The sequence below is a fragment of the Folsomia candida genome, unplaced genomic scaffold (assembly GCF_002217175.1).
Source record: "Folsomia candida strain VU population unplaced genomic scaffold, ASM221717v1 Fcan01_Sc010, whole genome shotgun sequence".
Taxonomy (NCBI): domain Eukaryota; kingdom Metazoa; phylum Arthropoda; class Collembola; order Entomobryomorpha; family Isotomidae; genus Folsomia; species Folsomia candida.
In genome coordinates this window covers 5,357,102-5,368,824 of record NW_019091202.1, presented here as the reverse complement: position 1 = coordinate 5,368,824, position 11,723 = coordinate 5,357,102, and the positions used below count along the sequence as shown (strand labels likewise).

Below are 11,723 nucleotides of genomic sequence, written 5' to 3'. Positions count from 1 at the left end.
TCAAGGTGGATATTATTTAAGTTAATTAGTACTTAACTATTTTAATAATGAAATATGTGATTCAGGGTGGCGGAATCTTAAAAAACGGGGAAAGTTGGACGACACAGTCAAAACCAGGCTAAAGTTTGGCGATATTTTCACTGTGACCAAGCGTCGCAACGATGCTTCCAGTGAACTTGCTATCTTTACGTTTGAGGTAAAAACGAATTTCAGCAAATTAGAGACTCTAAAGAGTAATAATGAATTTCTTGCTAATTTTTAGAAACGGAGCTACCCTGAAAATTGGGACAAGTGTAAGAAAATTTCTGGCTCTGAGAGTGAATCCAGTTTCCCCCCAGATAAAAATCATTTGGTACTTGAAATACAAAATTATTGAAGATTTTCCACCTGCAACTCTTTCTTAATTTGTTCCAGATTTTCTCCCACATTCTGTCCTACCTCCCACTCGGAAGCTTGAAGAACGCCCGACTAGTCTGTCGCCACTGGGACGAACGAGTGACTCCCATTCTGCAAAAGAAATGCGTTATATATTTCAACTATTACTCGGACGTTTACAACCCTTCGCTGAAATTTTGGCGATACGTTCACGACATGCGAAACGTCGCAGATTGGCCAAACTGGAAGATTCGCTTTCCACACCTGCCAGCCAAAGAGGACGATCCGGAAAATAGAAAAGATCAATATGTCACCGGACTGAACTGGTTTCTTCAGCCGAGAAGGGAACTTCACGTTAAGACGTTGTCCTTGAGCGGGGACATCCACTCTGACCAGGATTACAGGTAGTGTTTCCGATTGGTTCTAAATTAGTTGGCCTTCAATTCACTGTAACTTGTGCAAAATTGAATTGTTAAGCAGTTTAGGACTTCCAGATAAATTTTGGATGAAATGCTACAAGTTGTAAATAATTATACGATTTTCATTTTTTACATTTGAGATCTAGTTGTAATTATCTTTCAGAAATTATCTGGGGCTTCAAAAATATCAATTTTGCATAAGTTGGCGACTAATTATAGTGAGTGAATTTAAGGCCAACTCATTTAGAACTTATCGACAATCCTAATTACAGGTTATATCTCGACACCGTTTACAAATTTAAAGACACCTTAGAAGAGTTACGTCTCAACATCGCCATGGAAATTTGCGACGATCAAGGCACCGAGAACGACTATTCAAGCCGGCCCGACCTAGCTTTCAATAAATTAAAGAAGTTCTCTCTACGACTCGATGATCTTTATGACCCACAACGAGCCACACTGACCGCGGACTGGATGCAAACTTGGACCGACGCGATTAAGCAGGTGGTCTCCATCTCTACCGTCGGCTATGATTTCATTGGGTCAAGATTTCTCGAAGAGTTGCGAACAACGGGAACTTCGCAGTATCAAAATTTGAGAGAAATCTCTCTCACTTGCAAGCCGGAGGATGCCATCAATTTTCTGACAGAGATAACCCAACCCCTGAAAAAGTTGAATTTGAGATTACCTCTGAAAAATGGACATCTTCCCGAATTTGAAAAATCTCCTCAAGAAATTCGCCTCGTCCTTGGAATCTCTAAAGTTTCGTGTCGCCACGGATGAAATGGAAGAGAAGTCGCGTTTCGTCGTTAATCTGTCATGTTTTCCTAAACTGAAAAGCTTAGATTTTCACTTTGGGGCGTTCAAACACACCTCGTATTACGCTGAACCTGACAGTTTGGAATGTCGTGTCAAAAACGTGGCACGATTAAGCCTCGCATTTCCTCCGTTGCCGGGTTCACGTGACGACGTCGTCGACTATGGACGCCACCTTCCCGAGATTCGTTCCATCGTCTTGAAGCCATGGATGTATGACGACGATGAAGATGATTTTTGGGTAACCTACAGCGATCTGATTGACAATTTTCTTCCCAAAGGAGAAGGACAACGTTGCGAAACTCTGCAAGATTTGGTCATTTGGAGGAATAACGTTAAACCGGAAACGCGATATCGTCAAGCTTCCCGACTCCCGGGAATATTTCCAAGTGTTAGGAACGAATGGATGGTCAAATTGAGGGAGAAAATTGATACTTAAACAATTAACTTTGTTCATTTCTTTGAATTTACGTTTGTCCAAGAAGTTATCATAGTTAATAAGATATTAAATTAACCACTGTGTGCGAAAGAGATGATTAATTTAATCTAAATCCTTTGCATTTCATGATTCAATTTATGGCAGTAATTATTCAATTAAGGATTTTGCTACCTCTGTCATTTTTGTTATGAGTATGTATTTAAATTATTTATTTGCATAAATATCCAATAAATGCAAATGAACTATATATAGGTATGTCCCCATATTACGTATGTCAAAGTAGTTAACTAACGTGCATGAATAATTGCGCATTTAAGTTAGAAATACAAATAAACTGCATGTATAATTTGCATAAGAAAGAGGGGAAGTTGCGACTGGCCGGCTCTTTTTCTTAGGTGAGGCGAAAGCCGGAAAGCGGGGCCCCACGCAAAAAGCAAAAATGAATATGCTCGGTTGGGGCCCGGCGTAGCCAAGTATGTTTTTTTCACAACTGACACAGAATATAGATTCTACATTCTATATGTAGAATCTATATTCTGTGCACACATGCACACAGATTGAACAGTCACAGTGAACCGGTGACGGTGACGGGTTAAATAAGTTACACAACTAATCCTAAATTACACGTTAGGGGCTATCCATTAATTACGTAACGCAAAAGGGGGGGAGGGCGGGTCTAAGGCTCCAATGATATCGTGCATATGTTACACATGTTAAAGGGGGGGAGGGGGGGGGGGTCTAGAAAATGGCGATTTTTGCGTTACGTAATTTATGGACGGCGCCTTAGAAGAAATTGGTAAGTTTTTACAAAATTAGTTCCATTACTTATTGCTGATTGGATTTGATTTATTCTTCATCGTTGATCAACCGAATTGACAAAAATGGCATGAATTAAGTTGGGAGACTTCGTAATTTTTTATAATTCTTGATTTTTGTAGCTAGGTTATAGTAAATAAATTGTCAAAATTATTTCACTATCACGCATTAATTTAAGTGTAACCAATGCATACGAATTTCTATAACCCATTGATTGTTGACGATGTAAAAATAAGCAAGATTTTAATGTTTTGTTAATTCAATCTTGTTTTTAAAAATTACAGCCTAGTAATTATACCGAGTAGCACAATTATCAAGATAATGGCGGTCAACTTAATTGAACCTCCGGATGGTGTTTTTCAAGCTAAAAGCAACACGGGATCAGACGATTGGTCGGTTATCTTGCCTTACATTGATCGTCGAAAGGTGACCTTTTTATATTTCGAATTAACTGAAGTTTTTATCAGCGTTATTAATTAGTCGCAAAATGCAATGCAAATATAATTAATTGCAGTATACAATTGGCGACAAGTACATCTCGTGGGCGACGCAGGGCGACTTCGTCTTTTTCAGGACTAAGGGCGACCAGTGGAATTGGAGATTCGGCCTGGAAATCTTATGCGATGATGACTTTTACTGGGTCAAACCGGGCCAGGTGGGCAGCATTTAATTAATTATTACTCAACTATATAATTCTACTGATCATCACATCACTGATAAAATAATTGAATACTATTTTTAGGGAGACATAATTTTTCAAAACGGTGTCAAGCTGGATGACAAAGTCGAAACGAGGCTTAATTTTAACGACACACTCATTGTCACGAAGCTCCGCAACAACATTTCTGGTGGACTTGCAATCTTCACGTTTAATGTAAAATTAATTTTCGAAACAAATTAAAATCGACAAAGTTGAGTTATGACTAATTTTGCCGTAATTTTAGAAACGGGAGTACCCTGAAAATTGGGATACATGTAAGAAAATGGAACTCTGTGGCTCGGAGAAGGCGCCTGAGTCAAGTTTCACACTGGATCGAAATCAATTGGTATGCAAAATTCCTTAATATTTTGCACCTTTAATCTACCCGCAACTATTTTACTAATTTCCCCTCGATTTCCTCCAGATTTTCTCCCAAATTCTGTCCCACCTCTCTTTGGGAAGCTTGAAGAACGCTCGACTAGTTTGTCGACACTGGGATGAAGAAGTGACTCCAATTCTGCAAAGGAAATGCGTCATAAATTTTAGTTATTCTTCCGACGTTTGCAACCCTTCTATGAGACTTTTAAGATACGTTCATGATATGCGATATGTCGAAGGCCAAACTAGAAACAGACCAAACTGGCAAAACTGGAAGGTAACCATTCCAGACCTACAAGTTACAGAGGATAACCAGAAAAATTGGAGGGATAAGTATGTCGCTGATTTGAAATGGTTTCTTAAGCCGAGAAGGGGACATCACGTCACATCTTTGTCCTTGACCGGGTACATCTATGCTGATGCGGATTACCTGCTATATCTCGACACCGTTTCTCAATTTAAAAACACCCTGGAAGAACTAAGTGTCAACGTGGTCATGGATATTTCCAAGAATGATGGCCCCGAGCACCAATATTCGCAGCGGAGCGAGCTATTTTTCCCCGTCTTGAAGAAGTTTTCCCTACGCCTGGGCAATCATTGGGGCCGAATACCAGCCACGGTGACGACGAACTGGATGAAAACTTGGGCCGACGCGGTTACCCGGGTGACCACAATCTTTACTGACGGCCGTGTTTCCCTTGGGTCAAGATTTGTCGAAGAAATGCAAAAAACGGGAACTTTGCGGTATCAAAATTTGATGGAAATCTCTCTAACTTGCGAGCCAGAGGATGCCATAAATTTTCTCAGAGAGTTAAACCAGCCATTGAAGACTTTTTTGGCTTGTGAAATCGCGTGTTACACATCGTCGCACTAATTCTAAAAAGACGTAAGTGCATTCGATGCTTAATTTTAAAACCACGTAAGTGCACTCGATGTTTAATTTTAAAACCACGTAAGTGCAGTCGATGTTTAATTTTAAAAAGACGTAAGTGCACAAAAAAGACTAGTAAAAAGACGTAAGTGCACTTTTTAAAATTATAAAGAGTAATTACTTGTTCAAAATTGTCCTATCAAGGGAAATTTGAACTTATTGGCCCCCATAGGCAAGTCAAAATAAAAAGGGTGCAACCACGTCAAAACGCAATTTATGAAACTTTGGGGATGTAATTAAGTCAAAATTTAGTTTTTGCTTTAAGAACCACACCCCCTGAATGTTTTGGTTTTAAAATTTTGAGCGTGCCGTCGAATATGGATCATCGGGATGAGAAATAGGATATATTGCATGCCATGTTTTATTTAGTGCAAATTAGACGCCGAGAACCACACCCACTACGGGTGTGGTTTTTAAATTTTTAATAATCTTCTGGAATTGCGTCACCGGGGTGAGGAAAGAAATACGTTTTGATTTAATTCACCGTACTGTAAAGGCCGAGAACCACACCCCCTGAGGGTGTGGTTTTTAAATTTTGAATTTTCTTTCATTACTTGCCTATGGGGGCCAATAAGTTCAAATTTCCCTTGATAGGACAATTTTGAACAAGTAATTACTCTTTATAATTTTAAAAAGTGCACTTACGTCTTTTTACTAGTTTTTTTTTGTGCACTTACGTCTTTTTAAAATTAAACATCGACTGCACTTACGTGGTTTTAAAATTAAACATCGAGTGCACTTACGTGGTTTTAAAATTAAGCATCGAATGCACTTACGTCTTTTTAGAAGTAGTGCGACGACATGTATGTATGTACATAAACTGAAAGAATTAGTTACGCACCTGGAATTGCAAAACAAGGCGCAAGCATAGAAACACCTTCATTGTTGTTAGGTAATAATTCCCGTTGGTTGAGGAAAAAAATAAGCCTAAGCATAAATACATAAAAATGATGCAAAATCTGTAAATTAAATAATTTTTATAGATTTTTACAAAAGCGTAGATGTGTACTTAAGGAAGCGTTTTAGGCTATAATGGCATACACACGTAAAATCGGGAAATATGTAAAACGTATAAATCCATGCAAATTTTCTGCACATGCATAATATGTACATATGAATTAAATTACATGAAATCATTACATTGCAATGAATATACTTATGTACGTATATACATAAGTACGTACATATATGCACATATGTACATATTAATGGGCACATGTACATATATATGTATCTACAATCGAGTTTTTAACACCTCATTTGCATATTCTGACGAATTCGCGAGAGACCTATGTAGAGTTTATTAAGTAGCGTCGGCTACTTATTGTGTTCATTTTGTCCGTCCGTCTGTCTGTCGGTCTGTCTGTCTGTCCGTAAGCAGGATATCTCCAGAACGAGTCAACATAATCAAACCCCGTTTTCGCCATTGTGCTTCTAATTTTTAGTTCTCGGTCGAGTTCGAAAATGGGGTCAATTGGACCACCCCCCACCGCGCCAGGGGGTGTGGTCCAAAATTAAATTTACGTTAATTTTCATATGGGGTATCATTTTAAAGGAAATTTCGCCACGGATTCAACGACATCGATATTTTTTACCTTATGACCTTGACGACGAGGTCAGAGGTCAGAAAACACATAATTTCCATATGGGGTGTCATTTTAAAGGAAATTTGACTGCGATTTCAAGGACGTTAATATTTTTGACCTCAAGATAGTTAGGACGAGGTCATACACGGAAACGTTGAAGGAAACTTGAATCACTCTGACGCTACGTATTTACATTCGTTTGGAGGGTTTATTCAACATGGAAAGTCAGTTTAGCTAAAAATGCATATAGTGAAATTTATGCAAATGAGGTGCCAAGCCTAAGTACATAAGAGGGTAACACATACATAAATATACTGCCAAAAATCTGGTACCCGTCCTGGTATTGATTTAATCTACCGGGTTGGTTGTGATTTGTTTCTGAGTGGTAAATTCTTCACTAACGCAACATTACTGAACGATATATAATGCCCTTTATTACCAGTGCTGGTAGAGTATGTGATTATTATTCCACGGTTAGTAATGGTTGAATACTAGTTTTCTGAGAGTTTACATTCATATGAATGTATCTATGCTTAAGTAATCATACGGAAATATTCATGAACCGCAATTCATTGGGCTTGTTGCACAAATAAGTTTACCTAATCAAACTTGAGTGTTGACATTACACTCACAACTTATGCGTAGCTAAATTTATCGACTTCATTAACATTGATTGATATGGGCCGTCCATAAATTATTAAACGCGAAAGAAGGGTCTAAGGCTCCAATGACGTCGTGCCTATATGACAAATGTATTAAAGAGGGGTGGAGAAAATCGCAATTTTTTGCGCAACTTATGCACGGCCCCTTCACCAAAGTGTTTAACAATCTCTCGCCACATTACACTCGACCTTGTCCAACCATTAAGAATACTAGTTACTAAACTATTCCTTTAAGTATTTGCTAATTTGTAAATATTTTTCGCATGTCAATCATTTCACATAAAAAACTTATTTAGCCATTCTTGAGCATGTTTTCATTTTTACTTTGTCTTGATAATATCTGACTTTTTTTCTAAATTTTTAGTAACCTGCGAGAAACGTGTCAGCGCATAAGTAAAAAAAATGTTTAAATTTTGGAAAGTATTTTTAATTTATTAGAAGTTCGATAGATTTTAGTCCCAAATTTAAAAAAATCAGATAAGCTGTTCACCATTGTTAGCACTGCGTTGCTGTTTTATTCCCCATGGTATTTTCTAGACAGAGTTGTGCAAGTTCAAAACTTAAAAAAACTGTTAAGTTTTAATTTTAATCTCCAGGAATTTTTGCAATTCAGCTGGTGTAAAGTTGGTGGCTAACAAGATGATTAAAAACCGAGTTGTAAAATTCTAAATTTAACTCATTTGATTTTTTTTATAATTTCGAACTTCTAAGCCTTCAACATACTCTTTTTCTCTTCAATTTCGGCTGCATCTTTTACATCCGATTTTCTAACTTTTGTCGGAACTGAGGCCGAAAGCGATAAACTTTTGGAGTCACCGTTTTCATCTTCTGCACAAGAAAACACTGCCGGTGCTCGGCTAATCCCGCAAAATATGTAGAGCGGAAGTGATCCCGGGTCTTGGGAGGATTGTTTAGATCCAGATCCAGGGATCCGGATTTTTCGTCGCAATTGTTCGAAAATCAGGCGGCATACGTACAAATAAACGACTCCATTAAATATCCCCACAGTCTGAAAAAAGTCAAGCAAGGGAAGTTGGATTTTTTAAAATTTGAGTAAAGAAATTTTATGAGTTACATGATTTTAAAAAAATATTCGCTAAAGTTTAAAATTTAAGTAGGGGATTTAAGATGGCGTTTCCGAAAAACCACACAATAGTAATGTTTGTACCACCCCGAACCGAATTTGCAATCTCGAACTGCCAAATAAAATATATTTTTGCCAAAATCAATTCTCACCGCTGCACTCGTCTTCTCCATAACATTGCAGCTTGTCTTGGAATCCGTTCCGGTGAGAATGATGATCGACCCCGCAATCACTGCGATCCCGCCGAGCAGATGAAATAGAAATTCCTGTAAAAAATGTCTACATTTAAAAATGAGCTTGTCCGATTTTACACTCTTAGAAATCCAGCATTAAAATAATACTAACAAGTAAGTGTATTGTAAGTGGTATTCATACATGTTTGACTCTACCAGAATGGTATTGATTGTAATAAAATGTAGGAACCGCGCGGTGTTAAAACTTTGTTATACATACACTAGCGTATAAGCCCGTCTCCGCCGGTCGAGCGAGAATTATAAGCTGGACATGTCTGTCGGCAGGGGAAGTGAAAGTAAAAAAAATAAGCTTCTAGGAGAGATAATCACTCCTAGATAACCACCATCAGGTAACCACTCCCAGATAACCACTATCATAAAACCAGTAAGATAACTATCCTAAGACATTTAATGTTTTAAATTTAATTTGCTCCAAATTTTCGCGCCATTCGGAACTTGACTGTTTTCACTTCCGTTTCGGCAAATTACTTTCACTTCCGTTGCAGACAAACATTTCCAGCTTATAGTATAGATAATATGTATCCATACCAAATATTTGCGGTTCCGTACTATTTTAATATTTACCAAGCGGTGGCAACTTTAATACCGAGAAATCAATACCTGCCAGCAGTGCCCGATCTTGGATTTTGGCGCCCTGGGCAAACATATGAGGCGCCCCTGTCCCACTAACAACGAGTTTCCACAAATAACTTGACAAATTAGTTTTTTATGCTGTTGTACTGATATTAGATAAAGTATATGCATATTATCCAGTTTATTAATTGTTAAGCAAATTCAGAGTTAAATTCAGCGTCAGGACAATTTCGTGCTAAATTTGTTCACATGCTGTCGGGCTAGACAATATTCATACAATTTTGCTTAACTTTGATGAAATGGAATTGTATGTAAAAAAAATATAAGAGAAATTATATTTTATAAAGTGCGTCTATTGCGATTGCAAAATTTATTCCGTCGATGAGAACTATCCAAACGGTGAAGACGTGACTTATTTACTGCTTATGAGATTAACTTAAAAACCCGCAGCGCAGCCTCATATACCCCGAGCCAATGTGTTGAATAATTAATGATTAATTTAAATTCAATTCCACTTCATGTTTCTCTACTAGTCGCAAATGTCGTAGATGTCATAATTCTTTCGAAATTTGTTTCACATCCTCCGATTATATATTTTATTAACTTCAATACCAAATTTCAGCTCTACGACTATTTAGAAAATTGGGTGCATAATGCCCCACCCCGTAATATGACGCCCATGGGTCAACCAGTGAACCAATGATACTCATCTTAGAACTTAGCCTCCCTATTGAGGGATATCGAGGGAAATGTGTCACGAAACCCGGTTCCGTATTTAGCAAGAGGTAGAGTGAGACTCGGATTCGGGAGAGAATCCACCATCATCAGGGTCGTAGAAGAATTATGTCTCAGTTCGCCTCTCTATTTCAGTGGCTATATTTTGTTAGGGCTCTTTTCGTATAAGCCACTCATTCAACCTTTGACCCCAAAAACTCCTGGTACCCAAACTTTTCCTTCGAACAACAAAAGCTGAAACTATAGCTCTTCTCAAGGAAAAAAAATCTGGCATCAGGTTGCCAGAAATAAAGGTGCGGCAGCCATGAGTTTTTTGCAATTATTTCTGTACCGCCGATTTTCGACTTTTGTAACCTTTGATGGGTGAAAACCTTCGTATTCATAGGACCTCTCAAATATCAAATGCAAGGTAGGATCTAAACCTTTAATTCTTATGTTACCCAATCTTTGTAAATTGGCTTTCTCATTTTCCCAGTTTCTGTTTTCAATGTTTGAAGAGGGGTGGTTGCATATAATTCAAAAATGGCTACACTACATCAATGGTTGCCCCCGAAACTTTGTTCCAAATTTTTAAATTTAATTTGGTGAAATCGATGAAACGCGGAATGGCACATTTCCCACAATATGTTTCTGTTGACATTTTTTAATGCATGCCAAATTTCAACTCGGTAGGTTGAGTAGAACAGAAATACATAAACTTGGACACAGATGACAGACGTGCAAAACGATCCCATAAGCCCTGACTCGGGCTAAAAATGTGTCAGAGCGAGCACAATGCTGAATAACGTATTTACACAAACTCTTCTGGCACCTTGGATAATAGTATGCCACTATTTTTTAATTTTAAGATTAGACTGAGGACGGTGACACTCAATCTTATCTAGTGTACGCTCGGGCGCCTGGCGGCGCCCCTGATTTTTTGGCCCCCTGGGCAATTGCCCCGCTTGCCCCCCCCAAAATCGGGGCCTGCCTGCCAGACCATACAAGATTTCTAAGTGTTAAATATTTATGTAAATATTACATACCACCCCACGCGACATGTAATTTGCTTTGAAAACATCCAAAAGAGCACAGATCAAGTGCAAGAGGGAAACTGTCACAACCACGAGCACCGTGACGAGAAAGTAGACATCCTTCCGCGCCCCACAGGACGCCAGCGAGGCCAAAATTACGTCCAAAATTCCCAAAATCTGTAAAAATATGAAGAACTTAGATTGACCATAATTTTCGAACTACATAATTAAGCGCTTACAACAGTGACACATTTCAGCTTAAACGTCCCATCCGTCTGCGAATCCACCTTGCACAACATGACGTTCAGTAAATTAATAAGCTAGAAAATTTTGCTAATTTTGTAATTTCTCTTTCTTTTTTATGCGATCATAAATCAAACGTTTAGATTCGTTTTCCTTGGATATTATGTTTCAAAATGAGACAGAAATCAAAGAACACGTGAACTTTGGGCAAACTACTTGCTCAAACTGACGATGATCACCTTGTATAATTTAAATACTTTACTCATTTATCAATTAATAATTCCGTCACGAGATAAATGCATACTTAATCCAACGACAATTTAATGGGTTCGCCAATGAGATTCACTTCACTTTTGTGCCAATCATGCAATATTCCATCGCGATAGCAACATCTTATTTATTATGCTATGTATGTATGTACGTATTTGTTTTAGCGAGTTATTAATATACTCATCACTTACACAAATCTGACTAAATACGTATTTATAAATATTTATAGTCGTATGCATGCATGCAAAAGCTAATGTCACAAAATTTCATAACTCAAAACGGTGTTTTACATATGTATTCTCGTAAAAAGTTGCATGACAATCGTCTTCGTCATAGCCATCTACCATTTCAATAAGTGCGTATATGTTTATGCATCACGGAAACATGAGAAATTGAGGCCTCAAATACATGCAAATACATATATGTATG

At 37.9% G+C, this 11,723-nt stretch overlaps 4 protein-coding genes across 4 annotated transcripts; 3 read left to right on the top strand and 1 right to left on the bottom strand.

The window, feature by feature from the left end:
- LOC118436733 lies at nucleotides 1-2,227 on the top strand. Its single transcript, XM_035855314.1, has 5 exons — nucleotides 1-5; nucleotides 66-196; nucleotides 263-352; nucleotides 415-779; nucleotides 1,067-2,227. The coding sequence occupies exons 4-5, from the start codon at nucleotides 592-594 to the stop codon at nucleotides 1,575-1,577; spliced, it is 699 nt and encodes a 232-aa protein (XP_035711207.1). The 5' UTR covers nucleotides 1-5; nucleotides 66-196; nucleotides 263-352; nucleotides 415-591; the 3' UTR covers nucleotides 1,578-2,227.
- A 931-nt stretch (nucleotides 2,228-3,158) lies between these two features.
- LOC118436732 lies at nucleotides 3,159-3,937 on the top strand. Its single transcript, XM_035855313.1, has 4 exons — nucleotides 3,159-3,291; nucleotides 3,380-3,520; nucleotides 3,608-3,739; nucleotides 3,810-3,937. The coding sequence occupies exons 1-4, from the start codon at nucleotides 3,187-3,189 to the stop codon at nucleotides 3,927-3,929; spliced, it is 498 nt and encodes a 165-aa protein (XP_035711206.1). The 5' UTR covers nucleotides 3,159-3,186; the 3' UTR covers nucleotides 3,930-3,937.
- Nucleotides 3,938-4,105: 168 nt separating this feature from the next.
- On the top strand, nucleotides 4,106-4,823 carry LOC118436731. The gene is made up of 2 exons (XM_035855312.1): nucleotides 4,106-4,220; nucleotides 4,308-4,823. The coding sequence occupies exons 1-2, from the start codon at nucleotides 4,140-4,142 to the stop codon at nucleotides 4,815-4,817; spliced, it is 591 nt and encodes a 196-aa protein (XP_035711205.1). The 5' UTR covers nucleotides 4,106-4,139; the 3' UTR covers nucleotides 4,818-4,823.
- Nucleotides 4,824-6,868: 2,045 nt separating this feature from the next.
- On the bottom strand, nucleotides 6,869-11,231 carry LOC110854737. Its single transcript, XM_022103193.2, has 4 exons — nucleotides 11,021-11,231; nucleotides 10,794-10,958; nucleotides 8,359-8,472; nucleotides 6,869-8,131 (listed from the first exon to the last, which is right to left on the bottom strand). The coding sequence occupies exons 1-4, from the start codon at nucleotides 11,078-11,080 to the stop codon at nucleotides 7,829-7,831; spliced, it is 642 nt and encodes a 213-aa protein (XP_021958885.2). The 5' UTR covers nucleotides 11,081-11,231; the 3' UTR covers nucleotides 6,869-7,828.
- Between the last annotated feature and the right edge of the window lie 492 nt (nucleotides 11,232-11,723).

Bases quoted from the DNA above. Each gene is read 5' to 3' on its own strand.
- LOC118436733 (XM_035855314.1), top strand. From the start codon at position 592: ATGCGAAACGTCGCAGATTGGCCAAACTGGAAGATTCGCTTTCCACAC. The intron at 780-1,066 runs GTAGTGTTTCCG...TCCTAATTACAG, and splicing joins CACTCTGACCAGGATTACAG to GTTATATCTCGACACCGTTT.
- LOC118436732 (XM_035855313.1), top strand. From the start codon at position 3,187: ATGGCGGTCAACTTAATTGAACCTCCGGATGGTGTTTTTCAAGCTAAA. The intron at 3,292-3,379 runs GTGACCTTTTTA...AATTAATTGCAG, and splicing joins CTTACATTGATCGTCGAAAG to TATACAATTGGCGACAAGTA. The intron at 3,740-3,809 runs GTAAAATTAATT...CCGTAATTTTAG, and splicing joins TTGCAATCTTCACGTTTAAT to AAACGGGAGTACCCTGAAAA.
- LOC118436731 (XM_035855312.1), top strand. From the start codon at position 4,140: ATGAGACTTTTAAGATACGTTCATGATATGCGATATGTCGAAGGCCAA. The intron at 4,221-4,307 runs GTAACCATTCCA...TGGTTTCTTAAG, and splicing joins CAAACTGGCAAAACTGGAAG to CCGAGAAGGGGACATCACGT.
- LOC110854737 (XM_022103193.2), bottom strand. From the start codon at position 11,080: ATGTTGTGCAAGGTGGATTCGCAGACGGATGGGACGTTTAAGCTGAAA. The intron at 8,473-10,793 runs GTATGTAATATT...CATTTTTTACAG, and splicing joins ATTACATGTCGCGTGGGGTG to GAATTTCTATTTCATCTGCT. The intron at 8,132-8,358 runs GTGAGAATTGAT...GACTTTTTTCAG, and splicing joins TGGAGAAGACGAGTGCAGCG to ACTGTGGGGATATTTAATGG.